Genomic DNA, 20039 nt, shown 5'->3' on the forward strand with positions numbered 1-20039 from the left:
TGAATGTAACTAAACCGACATATGGACTTTCCACATTGTCGATCCGGTCCAACTAATGTACTCCTCCATTTGCAAGGCTCTCTGAACCAGACCCATTAAGACTGCAGCTCTTGCCTCATAAACAGTGTGTGTGGGGGGGGGGGGGGGGGGGGGGGGGGGATCACAATATGTTCTTAGGAACAACATCCCAGGGGCATCAGATTTTCTCTCAAATGGAAGAGCTTGAACAAAGGTGTTTCCATGATGCACGATGTCCATCTCAGTCATTGTGAGGATAATGGAGCCGATGGGGGCAACAATCTGTTAATGCACCGCTGAAAGCAACCGAGAGCTCGTGAGTGAGGTCGGGGGGGCTGTTAGACGAAGCACTCAGAGAGAGCAGGTGAGGGAATCTCTCATCTGACTGAGTGAGGCACACTTTAATAGGACTTCCGAATATTTTTTCCCTTTTGCTTTGAAACGCATCCCTGATCAAAATGTGTGTCTGAGTTGCCTTTTGTACCGAGGCTGGAATATACATGAGAGCTGAAACACTTCATCAGCTGAAAATGACAGATATTATAGGATTCTGTGCTTTTTTTTAACTCTTTTGCTTTTCAACTTGTGATGGGATTTTTACCTTTACTGCAAAAAATGAAAAAAAGTGGTTGCAAATCTTACTTAAATCAAACTGATAGTGGAATCAGCCCAGGCTGGATGGGGAGTTAAAACCTTCCCCTCATGCAAAACTGGGTTTTACAATCCAATCACATCAAGTCAGGTCCACATTGCCCATAGCTGTGACTGCTTTGTGTACGTGTCGGCCATGAAAGAGGCTGTTGACCTGATCAGGGCGTACCCCATCTCCCCACTGCGAAAAGTAACAATGGACAACATTTCCTGTCACTGGTCCCACAAGAGAAAAAAGAGGTTTTCAAAATCATTCGTCGTTATGGATTTCTGAGCATTTCCTCTCATCACAATTATTTCCCTTTTCTGAGATCTGGATCCCAGTGATACATTTTTTCTTCTGCTCTGACTGGTTCAGATCAAAGCACATTACGGACACTCAATGCACCACGATTGTCAGGAGAAGGAGGCGAATCCACCAGCTTCTGTTCCACTCAGCTGAAGATCTTGGCCTGGTGGCAGAGAGTGAAACGGCTTCCTCTGACCTCCAAGATGATGAAGATGACTTCTTTGTTTTCTCAGTTGAAGAAACTCAAGTCCAGGAAAGACAGGATACCACAATCCTGCTCTCTCTTCAGCAGAACTCACTCATCAAGCTCCTTTTAGTTCGATTTAACACAACCCTTCCCTCTTCAGCTCCGGTTGAGAGACTGTAATAATATTCCATCCGGACAGGAGGCGGTTAACACCAGAAATATTTGAAAAGTGAGTTGTTCTTAAAGGCGACTAAACTGGCTACTCAGTGGTTGGGTCTCAAGAACCAAAGTGGAAGGATTATTATATCATAAAGATGTGAGTGTGAACCTGTGTGAGACACTTAACACTGTTATATAGAACTATGTGGCCTACTATGGGTTAGGTACAGTAAAAGACGTAAGTAGGCTTCTCACTTTTGTATTGATTTACTATTTACCTTTGTTTTTATTCATTTTTCTTGATTTACAGTAATTTATTTAGCCTCTCTACCTGTGTACAACTGGTTTTAATTCTATATTTTGCTTTTATAGTATACATAGGCCTAATGTGTGATGCTATTCATGTGATGAACATTTTCTTGTTGAAACAAAGCCAAAGTTTATGGGCTGTTAAGTCCCATTAATAAAAAAAAATATATATACATAAAGTTATCTTTTAATAGCTTTGCTTAGTTACTCTGACATTCTGTGACCGTTCTTCCTTTTTGTGGAGTTCACCAGAGCTTTGTGTACATTATATAACCTGAATGCTCTGCTATACCAAATTGTGAGAAGACGGAAAGTCCAAATAAAGTATTTCCTATATTTTAAAAACAAAATACATGTATTGTTACATTGTCTGGCACCAGTACTTTGAATTTTATTTTAATACATTTATTTGAGGGGTATTTTGCAACTAAATACATTTTGTTGTATTCTTGCCCATCTCTGTCATTATCATTATCAGCTTTAAAAACTGTGGATCTATCTATCTGCCAGGCTTTCAATAAGAAGCCTTACAGTTGGGATAGAAGCCTCAAGTCGAGGTGATGACACAAATTAGTAGATTGCAATCCATCCAAAAGCAAAACATCTTCCTCCTTTATTAAGTCCCTTTCGTTTGCAGACAGTGTAATCGCACCACATTTGGCCAAGCGCAAAATGGACACTGTGAGACTTTAGTGCACAGTCCCTCCGTGTCCGCTGTCAGGACACACTTTGTCCTGGTCACTGCGGAGCCAGCGGGATGCCTCTAGCATCAGTGACTTGACCTTCCTGTAGGTTCTTGACCAGTTGTGCGAGCCAGCGCTTGGTGGTGGTGTCGTCCTTCAGCACCTGAGCAAAGGTGCTGTCTTTCAGCTGGTCGGGCAAACACTGGCGCAGGGCTTCTCTGGCTCTGGAGACGGGAACACAACATGTCAAAAAAACACTTCTGTCATCGTCTCACTAGGAAGCAGAACAACTTATTGTGTCGGAGGCTAACATGCACACTCATAGTTTGAAGGACAAACACTCTAGCTTTTATTATATGCATTATTGATACTGTTTACTTTACAGGATGGTAGCTATAATGGATCTCGGATATATTAACTATCACTCATATTCAACATTTAACTAACAGTTGCCACTGAATATGAGGCCTGACTCACAGCTCCTCCTAGTGGCAGCTGCTAATGTTGTTAAAGTCACATTCTCTGTCTAGTTCAAAGCTTCCAGGGTTGGGAGGGACTAAAGCCCAAAAATATTGCAGATATCATCTCTATGTCGAGAACCAAATTTAAAACAGGTGACCACATGAAGTTAAGTGTATCTGCTGAACGATGCGCTACCTGAGATTATCCGAGAGGCGAAGGTAGCAGCGAACAACGTGCTTCAGCAGACGTGCTGATGGTTCCTTTGACAGCTGCAACACCATTTTGCCCTGTGGAGACAAAGATGGAGATGACACAATAACTTTTGTTATTGATGCAAAGTGACAACAGAAGTTACATTGAATTGTGATGTTTCCGAAGGGACACTTACAAGGATCATCGCCACATGGGAAAAACGTTCATAAGTCTGACATATATAGGCCAGCCCTGTGTCATCCAAGAGAATCTTCTGAAGTATGAAAGTTGCAACCTGCGAAACACAAAGTGAAGGATGGTGAGCTGTCGGGCACTGATATAAACACAGTATTCCATTTTCTCCAACTTAAGAGTTAAACATTTGTTAAACTGAAACTATATTAGTGCACAGAATCCAATAAAAAGCAGCAGAGGGGAAATGAGAGGTGGTGGAGCTCTTATATAAAAGGAGGGAACAGATTCATATGTTAAAAAGTGTAAAATAACAAAAACTTCATAAATGACGAAGGAAAGAAGGAGAAAATGTTGAGATTGGACATTTGTAAAATTGAAGTCTTTTTCCTCCAGTCAGCAAAGTGTTTGCTCGTTGTGGAAACTGTTGGGTTTCTTTATAATATTGTTTAGTCTCTACCTAACTGTTAAGTGCCTTGAGATTATGTTTGTAATGATGTGGCGCTATACAAAAACATTATTTTTTAATTATAAGTGTCTGAAAAGCAGCTTAAAATACCGTCTTGGACAGTTCGCTGCCGGATTCCATGATACGGAGACACAGCGGGATGATTTCAGTGGTGAGGAGGAAGTTAATCACTTCTTGTTCATCCGTTTTGACCAAGGCACCTGCAATAGATACAGAGACATCTTGTTGAGAATCAAAGAAACACAAAAGAAATAATGGAAATTGTTGAAGCAGCAGGAGAGTTACCGATGACACCGAGGCTGGTGAGTCGCAGGTACTCAAACGGCCGTGTTTTGCTCACAGTGTGAAGGAAGGGGTAAAGGAAGAGAGGAATGTGAGCCGCGAGAAACGCCGACCTGGTGAGAAACACAGAATAAAAAGCACTTTAATCAATCTTAACTCAGAAAACATTATAGAATGTAGACTGCAATGCAACCTTTCCTTTTACCTGTGGCATTGTTGACACCCAGAGCGATTATGACAAGTCTCTAAATATTAAAAATCAAATAACTTCATGAGAAGTCCAACTCTGAATCCAACTCCAGATTAAAGAGATAGTTCACCAATAAAATGTAAATTCACTCATTATCTACTCTCCACTATGCCTTTAAGATGTGGATGGAAGGTAATTATGAAAGATTCAAGTATTTTCCAGGCAAAAGTTATAATCCTTCCAACAGTTTAATTTAAGCTTATCTATTTATTAATTTACATACGGGGGAAATGTAAATAAATGAAACTTAAACAGCTTAGAGCATCACTTCACTTACGGATAAAAATATGAACGTGAAGTTTTCACAATAAAAAGAAAACAAATTTCAAAAAGATTTTCAAGGTCTGCTCCAAAAACGAAATAATTACAGACATATCAGCAAGTTGAGAGAAAATCGTGTTGATGTACAGGAGGTGATAGAGGTTTCATCTTTCAATTGTTCCCCTTGTGCAGAACTCCTAATTACCGTGTTTCCGGGTGCGAGGCGACACACTGCAGAAGTGCCAGGGCATTGCACACTCGGTTGGACTGGTGAGCCGTCAGTGTGGGTGGATTTATAGATGGATAGATGTTCACGATCTCCTGATAACCAAAAACAAAATCAGACGATCAGACACTCAAACCCTGACCAGCGCCACCACAGACGTATCAATGGGACGTGGGTCCCACCTGCAGCAGGGCAGCAATGGTGCCACAGGAGTGCCAGAGCATGGGCGCCAGGTCGGGCACAGATTCCCGTTTCTTGCTCAGCTCCAGCAGCGCGTTCTCCCTGGTCTCCGGACTGGACAGCTCATTGATCCACTGGTAGATCTTCTCCCGGTCCACCTGGGCCAGAGCTGTCACATTAGTCACAGCCTGTGAAACAAAGGGGGAGGGGGAGGGGGGGAGGTCAATGCATTCCTTGTTACCAACCAATTAACTCTTAATCATAGGTGTGTGTGGGGGGGGATCCATGCAGAGCTTAACAGAGACCTTACTGCAGAGTGGAAACACTGATACACATTGAACTTAAAGTATCTGACCTTCAGTTATCCTTCAAAATGTTTACCCTCATCATTGCTGATAAAAACTTTAATCTTGATGATGTTCTCCTCTACACTTGACATCTATTGCACTTCTGTCCGTCCTGGGAGAGGGATCCCTCACTTGTGGCTCTCTCTGAGGTGTCTACCTATCTTCACCCTGTTAAATGGGTTTTTAGTAGTTTTGCCTTACTCTTGCTGAGGGGTAAGAACAGAGGATGTCACACCATGTTAAAGCCCTATGAGACGATTTGTGAATATGAGCTATACACAAACAATTTGACTGATTGATCAAACACAGAATCAAACAGGGACACGTGGTGCAGTCAGGTGCGGAGGAGTAAGGTGGTTTTTTAACAGTTTTGAAACCTTAACTTTAAAAAGACAAACAAAAGGGGAACGTGCATGTTTTGATTGTGTGTGTGATACTCACTGCTCCAGTCGCCAGCATCCTCCCAAGTTCTCCGATCCTCCGCTATGTGCAGAAAACAGGATAACACACCACCTGCAGCGCGGCAGCCCTAATTAACTACGGGTCCAATTAAACAAAAAAGTTGTCGCGATTAAACGCAGGGCACGGGACAGCTAACCCAGGCTAACCCAGGCTAACCCAAGCTAGCTGCTACGCGTCTCGACAAACGAAGTGCGGGCGTGCGTCAAAACCACAAGCGACACATCCTCATTGAGCTACGAGAATAGACACGTGAACATCCTCGTGCGTGTGGGTCGCGCGGCCTCCTCCGCCAGCTCAAGTCCAACGACAGCAGGTGAATAACAAAACGCGCTAACGACTGTTTTGTTGAGCAATGGTGGCGGACGGTGCTGGTGGCAGCCGCGGTACAAAAAACCCTGTGGCGGAGGCTCTCGCGAGATTTGGCCGGGGACGTACTCTCGGCTCGCACTTCCGTGATAGATTTTCACATTCCCGCCATCATCGCGCAGCGCTGCGAGGCGTCGTGTGCGGGTCCACTGTCAACAACACACGCACTGGGGGGGAAGCAGGTGAATGCCGGCAAAACACACGCTCTGCTCCCGGAGGACCCGCGAAGCCCCCGCCGCGATTTGACCGCCTCAAGAGGAGCACCCGTCACCGACAGGTACAGATATCTGGCGAGAAAATCCCACCGCGACACCGGTTCATCACCAAATTACATGCAGGCGAATTAGCCAGTTAAGCTAGCTCCCGCTAGCTTGCTAGCCGACATGCTAATGTCGGCCTCCTCCATCCATTCAGCGGCTGTCGAGGAGGGGGACGACATCACCTGCCTCCCGGAGTGTCACCCATCAACACAACTTGGCTGCCGTTTGCACCAGTGTGTAGCTCCGCTGCTTTAGCACGGACAAAGTCGTCGGTAGATAGAGGCAACAGACGCTGGTTGTTGTGAGTTGTTGCCGCGATGCAGATGAGACCTTTCGGGGCTAATTTGATGGCTAATGCAACCACAGGCTACACCGGTTGTGAGTGGCTCCGTTAGCCCGCTAACAAGCGAAGTGTGTCCCGCTCCACACACCGTGTATTTCTGTTTGAAAGGTTATTCTTGTGTGTTTGTTGTGCACCGGTAGCAGTCGTTTGTCTGCTTTTGCTTGACTTGAGTGTGTTGTGATGTGCACACACTAGCTTCGGTCAGCATGTGCTACACGTTTATTTATTTATATATGTATGTAATTGTTGTATCAGTTAAGGAACTAGTAAGTAAACTGAAATGTTCTGTAACAGCCCTGCTAACGTCAGTGCTCACAAAGCGAGTCACAAGCTGCCTGATCACTTCTGATCCGTGTGTTTATCATTTAGCTCGTTAGCGCACTGTTGTGTCAACTGCATGTGCAGCAATGACAGCTCATGACAGAGAGTTGTGTTAATAGACTCGAGCTGTGTAACAGACACACTTACTTTCTTGAAGCACACGAGTTACAATCCCCTCTATACAACCTGGTCATTGAAGTCTATATTGACGCTGTTAATTTGATTTTTTTTTCTTGTTCAAGATTTAGTAGATCTCAAGTCCCAGTCTCCAAAGTGCACCGACTGGAAATCAAGCCATGGCCACCCTAGTGCCCAAACTCTGCAGCGGTGGTGCGGTGAAGATCCGCTTCTCCAGCATGGACCTGGGCACCACCAGGTGGAAAGAAGGAACCTTCGAGATACTGGAAAAGGACAACAAAGTCAACCTCTGCCTTAGGTTCAACTGTGGCGGCGCTTCCAAAACCTTCCAGGTATTGTTGGTTTCGTCTGTTCTTGTTCAATAGTCATGGATTGTTGATGTGTGTCGTTAATGGGGGGAAGGAGGAGACATAGCAGTGGTTGGCTCCTACAACGAGCAGTAAGGTACCACCTAATTCTCTGCTTGTGGTGTGCAGTAATGTTTGCTAACCTCCTTGTAAGGAACACTGTTGTAGTGATGATCCAATCATCATGAGCTGGTTGTGCACTAACCAGAAGGTCTGTGGTTCAATTCCCCAAATCCTCACGCTGTTTTTATTTTCCTCTCAGCTGAACCAGAACGTGAAGAACATCAACCAGAATCTGAGTCGAATCATGTTGACATTGAAGGACAACAGCGTCATCGTGCTGGACAAGATGCCTCCGACTTTGGTTCAGAAGACTAAAGAATACCTGGAAAAGCTGAAGCAGGGAAAACCAAGTAATTGCACCACTTATTATTTTTTATAAAATTTCATAGATTCGTTCATGGTTCCCAGTAAAAGTCTGATGTGTTTAAGTGTCTACTGACGATTGTGCAAAGTATAAAGTCCTTATCTTTGTCATTGTAGTTTTAAAGTCATCCCACGGAAGTGCAAACTTCAGTGTGCTTGGGAACCGCTCTGTGAAAAATGATACCAATCCATCAGGAGAGAGACAGGTTAGCATAAAACACCAAACTACATTTCCCCTTAAACATTCAGATAAGCTTAGATTAACATGGATATCCAAATTTCTAATTTGTTCCAGACAACGCCGAGGCGGCAGAGTGCAGAAAGCCGAGATGAGACGACACCACGGAAGCCTCTTGGCAGTCCGAGCCGAGCAACCTCCACTCCCACTCGTTCTGGACTCTCTGAGAACAGGTATGATGGTGCCCTCACTACACCAGATGTAAACATGGTAATAACGCTTTGCATGAACTTGTTTGAAGGTAATGGTTTATCTTCAATCCTATTTGATTAAGTATCCAATAATAATTAACATAACTTTTGCCGCGTTGGATGTTCAGCCTGAAGCTTTTAGCACTAGAATTCCAAAACGTTTGAATTTTGTGTTATTGTGTTTTGATGAAGTAGAAACAGATTTTTTTTTGTTAAAATGTTCTTTCTGTGTTTTGCTTAATGTTTTTTGTTATATCAGTTATCTGTGGCATTACATGTGACACCACATAAAGTCAGCGCACAATGGAATTTTAGAGATTTAGAAAAGTTCACAGAAATTGTTCTCACTCTTGTCTCTTAGGAGCGAAAAGAGAAAGCGACTCCTTAATTCTGAAAGTGACCTGACCGAGGACTACCCCAAGGAAAATGACTCTTCAAGGTAAAAAAAACAAACACACCACGGCCCAAACTGAACTTTAGTGGCTTTAACTGACTCAGCTTTTAATCTTGCTAATCTGAGGGTAAGACGTATACCAGAAAGTTGATCTGTTTTCACACTGAACCGGAGTTCATGTCTGAAAACAGCTATGGTCATGCATTGCTGTTATTGGAAAAAGATAAAACATCATATTGTGTTGACAAAAAGTTAATTTCGTCTTCACAAGTTCATTTCAAATCCTCGGTTTTCACAGTCAAATAACATCCAAAACATTTCTACATTTTCTCAGCAACAACAAAGCCACTTCAGACCCATCCAGGAAGTTTCTACTGAGCTGCAAAGAGAAGCTGAAGCAGGGAGAGGAGAACAGGAACTCAGGTAAACTTCTTAGTACACAGCTCAGTGGTTTTTTTATTTGTGTTTCTTGTTGTTGAATTTATCTTCATAACCTCAGGAGAATTACAACACTTCTCTAACAACCCTGTGGAAATGTGAGGCCTGAAACAGTCTTTTTCTCATCATCAAACCTTTTCTCATTCTGCTCAGCTCCACTGGGTTCAACTCCCCTTCAGTCATCATCATTCTATGGCAGTCGATCTGTGACGAAAGACTACGGCCAGAGCCACTCGTTTCTGGACAGGTAGATTCTCTTAGTGCTCAGCTACAATAAAGAAGTCCGCAAGTTGGGCATTGACACTTCATCTGTTTGAAATCTTCTCAGGTCGTCCAGTACAGCACAGACAACCACAGCCAAGAGAAGCCTTATTCTGCCCAACCACTCCACACCCTTCAAGAAAGTGCGTCCCTCTCTGGACTATGGCGGCTGGAACAAGCAGAGGCCCTCCACTCTGGCCCAGCCTCAGCCCCCACTGCAAGGGTAAGAACCAGCCAGATGGGCTCCATTAAATGTGAAGATAGAATAGATTGAAAACACTGAATACCGTGAAACCAGAATTTTTTTTATACCAGGACTAAGAAGCTGATTCAGCTTAAAGAAGAGACAAAATCTTCTGTTTGTAATTTATAGGATTTACCTTCACACTGTTGGATAATGATACTAAAACATTTATATGACATTCTGAAAACCAGGTGTAAGTTGTCAAATGGAGTGTGGAATGTGCTTGAACTCTTTTTAAGATGCTATTTAATTAACTATTTATAATGTGCATATTGCAGATTTTCCAACCTCGGCAACACCTGTTACATGAACGCCATCCTGCAGTCTCTCTTCAGCCTCCCCTCATTCTCCAATGACATGCTGAGGCAGAGCATCCCTTGGAAGAAGGTGCCCATCAATGCATTACTCAGGTACTACAACGAGCTCCTTCACCATCTATAGAAAGTTGCAATTTGCATGTTTAGAAATAAAATTAAAAGGTTGTGTGAATAACCATTGATTCCTTTCTTCCATAACCAAGTTTTGAGAGATTTCACAGAATTCTCCCTGTTGTCTTCCCTCCCTGCAGGCGTTTCGCTCACCTCATGGTGAAGAAGGACGCTGGCTGTCCAGAGACAAAAAAGGACCTTTTGAGGAAAGTGAAAAGTGCCATCTCCTCCACGGCTGAGCGGTTCTCTGGGAACATGCAGAATGTAAGATCTCCCTCTAGAGGCAGGAGTTCAGAACTGCTGAAGTAACAATGGATGTCACAAAAAAAAACAACGTTATTTGTAAAGTTCTCTCTGCTTTTTGAGTGATAGCATATGTCAGAAAATGAATGTAAATATGACTATCATAAAGCTAAATAATCGACAATAATATGTAGCTTATATTTATTTGTTGGTCCAATTAAGTCCCTCACTGTCACAATGTTCATCAGGATGCTCATGAGTTCCTGAGCCAGTGTTTGGACCAGTTGAAGGACGATGTTGAGAAGATGAACAAGAGCTGGACAAATGACACGTCAGCCTCCTCATCGTCCTCCGGGGTGTGTGAGAGTGGCCCGGAGGCAACGTCATCGTCAGCCAAGACGGAGCCTGGTGAAGAGGTGGAGACCTCTCGCATCTACACCTGTCCTGTGGCAGTGAACATGGAATTTGAGGTGCAGCACACCATCACCTGCAAAGGGTGAGGCCCGTCTCCTGCTGGATCGTCACACTTTTACCTTTTTTGTAATTAATTTGTCAGAATCGTTACAGGCTTTGGAGGAAATTAACGGTGTGTGGTTGCATCTCTGTTGTTTTGCAGCTGTGGTGAGGTGTTGAACAAGCGAGAGCAGTTCAACGACTTGTCCATTGACCTGCCGCGAAGGAAGAAGACCCTCCCGCTCCGCTCAATCCAGGATTCTCTGGATCTCTTCTTTAGGGTGAGTCTTTTGTTTGTGCAGGTTGAAGTTCTGACCAGTTTCACTTATCCACTTATCTTATAACTGCATTTGTTATGTTTGAACATTATGTGATAGAAAATGTATTTTTCTTTTGCAGATGGAGGAGATTGAGTACTCGTGTGAAAAGTGCAATGGGAAAACAGCAACAGTTACACATAAATTCAGCAAACTGCCCAGGTATACATGCACATTGACATGCTGTCACACAAATTCAACACACATACGAGTTAAACAGCCCTAATTCTGGTAGCTTCTGAGCCACAAATCAAATTAAAGCTGGCCTTTGTTGTATCACTGATGGTCTGATGAATCTTTCTCCCCACAGAGTGCTCATCCTCCACCTCAAACGTTACAGCTTCAACGCTCAGCTGTCACTGAACAGTAAGCTGGGTCAGCAGGTGGTGATTCCCAGATGCCTGACCCTGCTGTCCCACTGCACCGAATCCACACGACCCCCCGTTTCTCTCGGGTGGAGTCCCCAAGCCTCCATGTAAGAACTTTTCACATTTCACAGTCTGGGTAATCACATTCTGCACCGGGATGAGAGATGGGGGTTAATAATCTGGAGTTTTCTAATGGCTTGATGTTTTCCCTCAAAGGTCCAGAACACTCAAAATGTCACAGTCGGTAAACTCTTCCACGGGACCACTCCGGTAAGTCTCTGCACCACTTTCACATAATAATGACAAACGGAATCAATAGATAATCAAATGAATCACTGAACTTGTTTCTGTGTCTGTAGACGGATTGGTGGGAAAGTGGCCAACTCCAGCTGCGCCTCTATCATCGTGGACTCTGACTGTGAAGAGGAGCCGACTCGAAGGGTGAGCGCAAGTCGCAAGCGGCGCCTCAGCAGCTGTTTGCCCGATGACGACGACCGACCGGAAGAGGTGAGCATTTGTTGACCTTGAAGTTTCAGATTCACCCTCCAGGTTTCCTCTGTTGCTCTCGTGATGCAGTTTGATGTGTTCTCAGCGTGCGGCGCCATTAGACTCCGCAGAGTTCAGTGGCATCAATGACGACGAGATGCTGGCGGCAGTGCTGGAGATGAGTCGTCAAGAAGCCGGCCTCTCGGCGCCCCCTCCCATGGAGGATGAGCCGACCAGCAGCCCAGACACAGGGTTCGGCGACACAGATGTCCATGACCTGGCCTATCACACAGACCTGCTGGAGACAGAGAGCAAACAGCCTGCAGGTAGTCCATCATCTTGAGGTTAAGATGGTAGATGAAAGGTATTTCTTCAGGGAACAGCCCGGTTTTTACTGGGTCTTAAAAATAGAAAAACAGCTTTAGCGAGTATGAAAGGAGAGAACTAATTTGTTCAGTTGGCTTCCTAGTACACCAAAAAATGGTTTGGTTGAAATATGAATATATTTCAAGCAAAGTAGCTTTATAAAGAGTACATGGATGCAGTGTGGAGAAAGCTCTGCTACTATAATCAGAGTAATAGTAGCTTAACTGGCTTGTTGAATGTGTGTAGATGTGCTGGATTCCTTGGATTTGACCATGGACGAGAACAAGGAGAACCAGACTCCAGAGGGTGTGCAGCCGCAGGGCGAGCTGGACTGGGTTCAGCAGTACAGTCTGGATCAGGAGAGGGAGGAGCAGGAGCTGCAGCAGGCGCTGGCCCAGAGCCTTCAGGAACATGTGAGTTCTGCTGAATTATCATCAAGCTGTCGTAACTGGGATGATTGGCAAATCAAAACTTTGATAATTCAAACTTTAATTAAACTTTGTATTTAATAATGTTCCTCATCCACTGTTAATTGGTGTTATTGTGTCGTGATCTTTTCTTAATTCTCTTCTAATTATAATAGATCTCTGTGAAGTTAAGTACTTGGCAAGTGGCCATAAAATACTGGGAGGCTTGGTCCGAGTGAACATGAAAGCCTCAATTCAATCACAGCAGCATTATCTGAAGACACTTAATATACTCAAGTAGATTATAGAGGAGCCCATTGTTGTGTGTAAGCACGTGAAGTGACGTAGTGCCCTGTCCCCACCTCTCCTCACGCAGGAGGCTCAGGAGATGAGAGAGGATGACGATCTGAAGAGAGCCACCGAGCTCAGCTTGCAAGGTACGGACCGAACTTGTTTGCTCTTGAGCAGCTGGCTGTTGAAAGTCCTGATCCCCCTGCAGACACTTACCCTAAAGCAAACACGAGCTTGTTGGTCACTGAGCGTCTTTGGCAGACCTTTGGTATTTGTAATGGAGGAGGCCGCCAGTGTGAAAGAAATCCCACACTGACTGTTAACACCAATACAAAACTACTACACTTCCAGTTTGCAGTGTTTATCAGACACGTTCAACGTTCTCTATAAAAAACGTTATTTTGATAAGACTTATGAATACTGTTCACGTCTGAATCAATATCCCCCCTGACCCAACAGAGTTTAACAACTCCCTGCCCGAGCTGCTGTGCTCAGATGAGGATTCTGGTAACGAGGACGTGCTGGACATGGAGTACACTGAAGCAGAGGCTGAAACCCTGAAGAGGAACGCTGAGGTACTTCACATCCTGCTGCGGAACAATCCGCCTTCTGATTCAAACAAGTGGAATATGGATCTGTGTCATGAATAAAATGCCTGGTCCGCTTTGACTCAATTTCCACAATGAGTTGAGAATCTGTTACTAAAATATGTCCTGTGTAAAATAAGTAACCTGTTTATGAAACCATGTCCTCTACAGAGCGGAGACTTGGCTAACTCCTTTAGACTCATCAGTGTTGTGAGTCACATTGGGAGCAGCTCCTCCTCGGGTGAGTGTGTGGATTTGTTTGTGCTTCCATCCGAATGTAGATGAATTCTCTGTCAACATTTATTTAAAGAGATACAAGATACATCTATTGATCCCAAACACATTCACAGTCACACTACATGCAGATGAGGAAAATTTGTCCTCTGCTTTTAACCCATCTGGTGAACACAGCAGTACACACAGAGCAGTGGGCAGCCATGCACGGCGCCCGGGGAGCAGATGTTGGGGGAGTAAGGTGCCTTGCTCAGGGGCACTTAGACAGTGGGGGTAGGGAGAGTGCTCTTTGGACTTTGGATCAGCTGCACTGGAGTCATTTTACATCAAACTTGTTTACAAAAGCAAATTTTTAAGACAGAAGACCGCACAACATGATTCTACTGAATTGCAAGCTAAAAAAGATTAAAAAAATGAATATTCCCCCCCCCCCCCCCCCCCCCCAGGCCACTACATCAGCGACGTGTACGACATGAAGAAGCAGTCTTGGTTGACTTACAACGACCTGGACGTGTCACGCACACAGGAAGCTGCCGTCCAGCGAGACAGAGACCGCAGTGGATACATCTTCTTCTACATGCACAAGTGAGTTCACAACTCTTACCATAGATTAGTAGGTGTGTAACAGTTCTAAAAAAAAATCACGATTTGGTAAGTACCTCACAGTACGGTAGAACCGAAAGGCCATTACTAGACATTTCCGGTTTGGATAAATGTACCGGTACACCCCCTATATATTAGTGTAGCATTTATACAAGTGACCAGCCTCTTTTCACTGTTGTGCGTTTGATAAATTATGTACCCTTCAAATCTTTATACAACATGGAGCCTTTTTATGCCTCCACGCCGGCGATAGCCAGTTACCGGAGGCATTAAATTTGCATTATATTGGCTTGAAGATCCACTGCTTCTTTGCCTTCTTGGCAGAGGACGCTGCATTAGCTGCTCCTAAGACGCTCTTTCACACGTTACCTTGTGTTTCCAGGGATGTGTTTGAACAGCTGTCCGAGATGGAGCGATCTGGAGCCAGCAGCACTTCAGAGGCAGGAAGAAACATCCTGCAGCCCCTCTGAACACTTTGGACAAGCACCCACACACATCCACCAGTGAACTGTGCTAGATAGATGGAGCCCTCCTGTGAACAACCTTTAGTACTACTGATTGCCGTCCTTTTTTGGTCATCTTCAGGCACTTCTACGAATCACTAAATGCCCGGCTCGGTTGGCACCTGTAAATGCCAACACACGTGCTAACCTGTCAAGAACTCTTACCAGAAATGCAGTTCAAATGTTCAGTGGATCAAAAGTTTGCCTCTGTATTTTCGGGGGCTGAATTTTTTTCATGCTATTTTATCAACTAACTGTTTTGTAAAGTTTCTTTCCGTTTCTTGATATACTTCTTTCAACTTTAAAGCCGTTCATCCAAACTTTGACTTTAAATCAACTATCAAACACCAGGTGCTACTGGTGCGTCATGGATTCTGTTTTGCAGGCCCTTTATTTCCTATATAAACTAAATAAAGATATATTCTATGTTGGACTATAAGCTATTATAGAGTTAAAGGGTTGTTGTATTTAGCGGGAACATCTGGTGCAATATTTATGTTGTGGCACAACTTGGCCAATTCAAATCAGCTTTCTGTCAGAGTGTGGATGTTTTCTGTTTCTTTCTGTGCTTGACTTAGAAGTTTTGTGTGTGGCTGTCTCCATATTTTACAGACTCAAGATGAAATCATTGAGCTCAGTAACATGGCCTGTTTTTTTTACTGAGCCTTTCTCAGTAAAACCCACCTTCATTCTTTTTGGGTTCCTAACCTTGTGCCTCCCAAGAAAACTTTTATAAATATGTATTCAAGCTTTACTTTGAAAGTTGCACAACCATGTTGCTTTGAACATGTAAGTCAGATTTTTCTCTATAAATAAACCCACCAGATTTTTCTATTTATTGCTGCCTAGGGTTGAGTTATCTTCAGTAACCTGTTGAGTTACTCCGTGACAGTAGAAGACACTGATAGGAGCTCACCAGGGAAGCTAGCCATAGCATCCTGTCTCTTATGCCATCATCTTGAAGGCCAGTATTCAGTACTTCACACCTTAAACCTCTGCTAACCTTTCTGAGCTACTTCATATCAGATGTGCTTGACTAGAGAGTGGAGCAAGTGGGAGAAGTTTGTTATTCCTGTATTGGACACTGGTTGTACAGCAGCTTTTTGTTACCGCTGTAAAAAACACACTGTGGCTAATGTGCAACATTAAAACGTGGTGTCTGCAGGACTTACTCAGACCAAACTGAACTGTTTTCTCAACCTCATAAAGCATAAGAAACTCTACATAATATAACAAAACCTGAGTAATAAATATTTATGGAACAAATATATTGTATGAATGGTTAGATCTATAGGCATTTTATCCAGCATTATGAGCCGAAGCTGATCCATGGACACATCTGGAAACGAGAGCCAGGAAAAGTTATTCAGACATGGGTTTGTTTTTTAATGTCCACTTTGAATTTGCATTTGAGAAATGTGCTGCCTTCCTCAACATCCTGTCCCCGACGCAGTGTAACGAGGCTCAAATGTATTTGTGAAGTAAGAATGAACAGCTTTTTCTACCCTTCATACACAACTGACTCTTCCTAAAGCAGATTTTAATAAAATATTACAGTGAAAGTGAACAGACTTTTAATTTAATGTGTAAAACTCTATAACAATACACGGATCCAGTGTTTGCGGACGTCCACAGAACCAGTAGCTGCATGTTTCAGTCCTTCCAGAAACGGTAGCAACATGGACAGTAAATAAAACCGTCTGATCTGGTTACATGACCGTGTACAAGCAATATCAAGCACCATAGCACACAGAGTTGAGTGTTGAGCTTTGAAGGCAGCCGGTGGCAGCCACTGTCATCTGTCGTGATCACATGTCTTCATCAGTGGCTGCAGGTGACGTCCCGTGAGTCTGTTGTACTCTGTGAGAATGTAGCTCTCCCTCTGCAGCATCTGCAAACACATTCAAATTAAAATGGATGACTCCTCTGTTTATGGTGAGAAGGGGCAACACTCATCTTTAGTATCCGAGCAGAGTCAGTCAAACGAATCTGATCAAATTGTGTTTGAGAAATTGATAGAAAATAAGCTTTATTTAGTCAGTTAAAGGACCAGTTCAACCAAACGTTATCACCAAATTATATTAACAACACAAAAACTACAGATTTCCAACAAACTTGGAGAATGAATGTGGTCAAGGACTTTTTTCTGACGTTCTTTAACTTTGGGAGATTAGACGTTTTCACCGTTTTCTAAGGGAACCATTCATGGATCTTGGTGAAAAACCATCAGTTGCATTGAGGAGACTATGAGTGAGTGCAATTTGGTGCAGCTTGGGGACTACTGGGCCTTGGCGGTGGTATGTGATCTACTGAGTCAAGATGCCACTATTTGAATTTGAAAGATTGAACAGCAAAAATCCCTTTCTCTGAACTTTTCTAACTGTGAATAATCTACAGATGTTAAAAACCATTGGAACTATTTTACCTGACCCTTTAAATCATGTTTTGCACATTGAGCTTCCCCCTACAAACCTCAGTCCATTCTTCCTCAGTCTCGTGCCTGTAGCCCAACAGGTGACAGATCCCATGTGCAGTGACCACCTGAAGCACACAAGCAAAACACACAATCAACCAACACCAACCAATCCCATTACTAGAGTCAAAGGTGAGGTAAGATAAGATAAGCTTTATCCCATGCTGGGGTAATTCACTTGTTACAGCAGCACTGAGTCAGACAGGAGAACATGTACATTATTATATACACCTTTCACTACAGACAGAAATATTATAATTGTAGATATTGAGATGTAGCTCTGTGGTGAGGATGGAACTGGACAGTGAAGCGGCAGCAGAGAGCATGCGAGGGAAACTCAAATTTCCATTTTTATTCTTAGTTTCACTCTTGGTCACACTTTCCCCTTGCACTGCTGTGTCCCTTTTAAATGTCCTCCTGACTGTCTGTACTCTCGTCAACAACCTGTCTTAGAGTTGACAGGTGTCTGTCCAGGCTTCAGCTATACTCACAGTGAGAGCATCGTGAAGATCCAGAGACTCCTCCTGACACTGCTTCATCACAAACTCCACCCCCAGGAAAATGTCCCCGAGGTTCAGCTCGTCTCTATGAAGAGGACACGGCAGCTTACCAGGTCTTAGGTCCTAGAAACACACAAGTCAGTGAAAGAACTGAGTCACTGACAAAACTCTTGTGGACGTTTTCTGGTGAAAAGGAGAACTCGGACAGCAGCTGATGTCTCATGCAGAAGAGTTTGAGACAATTGTCACCTTCCCCAGTCTGAAGAGGTCTCCCACAGCCTCCCAGTATATCTCCCTCCACTTGCGTCACCCATTCAAACAGCACATCCATGAAAGGCTAGAATTTCTGTCACTCTCTATGTCACATGTAGGTGTTTGCATCCTAGTGGATAGTTAAACCTAGATGTGCATTCCTAAATCACATTGTGTCCTTATGTCTTGCTCCTGGTAGAATTTAGAAAAGAGTTGAAGCTGGTGCCTCTGACTTATGAAGCTCTCTAAGCCTAGACACTATAATGTAGTATTGGTTGGTCCTTTATCTATAACCTGACCTTGGGTTCAGCTTAGATAGACAAGGGAGTATCTGTGGAACTGAACAGGCACTAGTCTCATGCACAGATATAATGTGTCATATAAAATATACACTTCATAATTAGTGTAATATACAGTGATGTGTGAGGATGGTCAAGCATCCCTCCACAGGAAAACCACGCAGTCCCGTTCACCTCGTAGAATGGGAACGAGAGGACATCCGTGGGGACGTTCTTCTTCCTGTAGGTGTGATTGATCTGCTGAATCTTCTGATTGTCCACGCACACGATGCCCACGTCGAACTTGTGGACTCCCAGGATGTGTCTCAGCGTGTCCACGTCCCTTCGCAGCCGGGCTCGGCGGAGGGACACCACCTTTTGGAGGTTCCGAAGAACTACCCCCATCTTCTGTTTCCTAAAAACCCCGTGCGGCCACTGAGAAGCGCGGGGACATGAGTCCACGTGGGAACCAAGCAGCCCCCGGGTGACAGCCGCTGTGAACGAGTCCTGTGATTGTTGTTGTTGTTGTTGTTGTTGATGTTGATGTTGTTAGCACGGCGTTAGCATCCGAGCAGGCGCAATTCAAGGTGACACGTCGCGGCAGCCTCCTCGTGCAGGTCCCCGAAGGTGGCTGCGTGCGCCCGGCCTGGTTTGTTTGGACGTGACCGTGTAGTCGCGAGGAGTCACGCATTTCCTGTCATTTAAAAAAAACAAAGAGTGGCTGCTGGGTCGGTTTTTAAAAACCTCCACGATGAATCAACCGGCGACTCACCAATGAGACACACCGGCAGCTCGCACGGGAACTTCCGGTGGCGACACTGCAGCTGCCACTGACCAGTAAAGGCAGCTGCTACTGACCAGTAAAGGCAGCTGCCAGTTGAGGTGCTGACTGATTCCCTGAGATGTTCATCAGCGTGTTACTCAGGGTTCCTACGGTCATGGAAAACCTGGAAAATGGTCATGGAATTGTAAAATGTTTATTTCTAGTCCTGGAAAAGTGCTTGAAAAAAATAAAATCCCAAAAGTTTTGGAGAAGTCGTGGAAATTCGTTATATTCATATCATGATCATTTACGCTGAGTTTTTAAATGATTCATATGCTTTAAAAAGAAATACGCTCAAAATATAAGCTGGCATATGCTCTCATACTAATTGAAAAGTTCGGGGGGGAAGCAGGTGAATGCACTATGCCAGGGAAATGTAGATTTAACCATGCTTGGCTACAAATGGAAAAGTACACATCATGGGTTACAACAGACAAACACCTCAATCAAACTATTTTCTCTCATTCATTTGTGTCATTTAAGGTATACTCTATGCTTTGGAATTCTCATTGTTAGCGTAAATACTAAATGTTGTCCCTTTTTCATGTGTACACCAAGATTTCACAACGTTTGGTCATGGAAATTTGGTTTTAAAGTTATTGAAAACTTATGGAAATCCATTGGTCAAAATGTGTACGAACCTTACTGTTCTGAGCACCAGGAATAACTAATCTGTATTTCTCCACTGTTATTGTGAAACATGCTCGTTTATATGGCTGATTAATTTGTAATATTTGTACCGATTCTGCCAAAATGCTGTTAATGCTTTGTCTGTGTTTTGAGTTATGGTGTCATCCCTTCACATCTGTTTTATTCTTTCCTACTTTCTGTGCTAGTTTTC

General features: G+C 43.8%; 3 protein-coding genes across 3 annotated transcripts; 1 reads left to right on the top strand and 2 right to left on the bottom strand.

Moving 5' to 3' along the window:
- Positions 1–2201: 2201 nt before the first annotated feature.
- Positions 2202–6009, bottom strand: cnot9 (CCR4-NOT transcription complex subunit 9). Its single transcript, XM_053440003.1, has 8 exons — positions 5599–6009; positions 4813–4998; positions 4610–4725; positions 3897–4006; positions 3702–3811; positions 3147–3245; positions 2954–3045; positions 2202–2520 (listed from the first exon to the last, which is right to left on the bottom strand). Exons 1-8 carry the CDS (start codon positions 5614–5616, stop codon positions 2352–2354), a joined length of 900 nt encoding a protein of 299 aa, XP_053295978.1. The 5' UTR covers positions 5617–6009; the 3' UTR covers positions 2202–2351.
- An 83-nt stretch (positions 6010–6092) lies between these two features.
- Positions 6093–16054, top strand: usp37 (ubiquitin specific peptidase 37). The gene is made up of 24 exons (XM_053440002.1): positions 6093–6262; positions 7152–7379; positions 7657–7807; positions 7938–8026; positions 8116–8231; positions 8611–8688; positions 8978–9066; positions 9235–9328; positions 9410–9565; positions 9865–9996; positions 10155–10278; positions 10506–10753; positions 10874–10991; positions 11110–11189; positions 11338–11502; positions 11612–11665; positions 11755–11902; positions 11988–12207; positions 12494–12660; positions 13031–13091; positions 13405–13520; positions 13704–13773; positions 14213–14351; positions 14752–16054. The coding sequence occupies exons 2-24, from the start codon at positions 7206–7208 to the stop codon at positions 14837–14839; spliced, it is 2877 nt and encodes a 958-aa protein (XP_053295977.1). The 5' UTR covers positions 6093–6262; positions 7152–7205; the 3' UTR covers positions 14840–16054.
- Positions 16055–16395: 341 nt separating this feature from the next.
- Positions 16396–19139, bottom strand: ybey (ybeY metalloendoribonuclease). Its single transcript, XM_053440004.1, has 4 exons — positions 18571–19139; positions 17837–17968; positions 17345–17413; positions 16396–16763 (listed from the first exon to the last, which is right to left on the bottom strand). The coding sequence occupies exons 1-4, from the start codon at positions 18778–18780 to the stop codon at positions 16668–16670; spliced, it is 507 nt and encodes a 168-aa protein (XP_053295979.1). The 5' UTR covers positions 18781–19139; the 3' UTR covers positions 16396–16667.
- Positions 19140–20039: the final 900 nt, after the last annotated feature.

Source organism: Pleuronectes platessa, chromosome 14 (genome assembly GCF_947347685.1).
Source record: "Pleuronectes platessa chromosome 14, fPlePla1.1, whole genome shotgun sequence".
Lineage (NCBI taxonomy): Eukaryota > Metazoa > Chordata > Actinopteri > Pleuronectiformes > Pleuronectidae > Pleuronectes > Pleuronectes platessa.

Coding starts and splice junctions, on each gene's coding strand:
- usp37 (XM_053440002.1), top strand. CDS start 7,206: ATGGCCACCCTAGTGCCCAAACTCTGCAGCGGTGGTGCGGTGAAGATC. Junction 9,997..10,154: donor CCCATCAATGCATTACTCAG/GTACTACAACGA, acceptor CCCTCCCTGCAG/GCGTTTCGCTCACCTCATGG. Junction 11,190..11,337: donor AAATTCAGCAAACTGCCCAG/GTATACATGCAC, acceptor TTCTCCCCACAG/AGTGCTCATCCTCCACCTCA.
- ybey (XM_053440004.1), bottom strand. CDS start 18,780: ATGGGGGTAGTTCTTCGGAACCTCCAAAAGGTGGTGTCCCTCCGCCGA. Junction 17,969..18,570: donor TCTCGTTCCCATTCTACGAG/GTGAACGGGACT, acceptor GTGTGTTTCTAG/GACCTAAGACCTGGTAAGCT. Junction 16,764..17,344: donor CTGAGGAAGAATGGACTGAG/GTTTGTAGGGGG, acceptor ATGTGTTTGCAG/ATGCTGCAGAGGGAGAGCTA.
- cnot9 (XM_053440003.1), bottom strand. Junction 3,246..3,701: donor GCAGCGAACTGTCCAAGACG/GTATTTTAAGCT, acceptor TGTGTTTCGCAG/GTTGCAACTTTCATACTTCA. Junction 2,521..2,953: donor CGCCTCTCGGATAATCTCAG/GTAGCGCATCGT, acceptor TCCCGTCTCCAG/AGCCAGAGAAGCCCTGCGCC.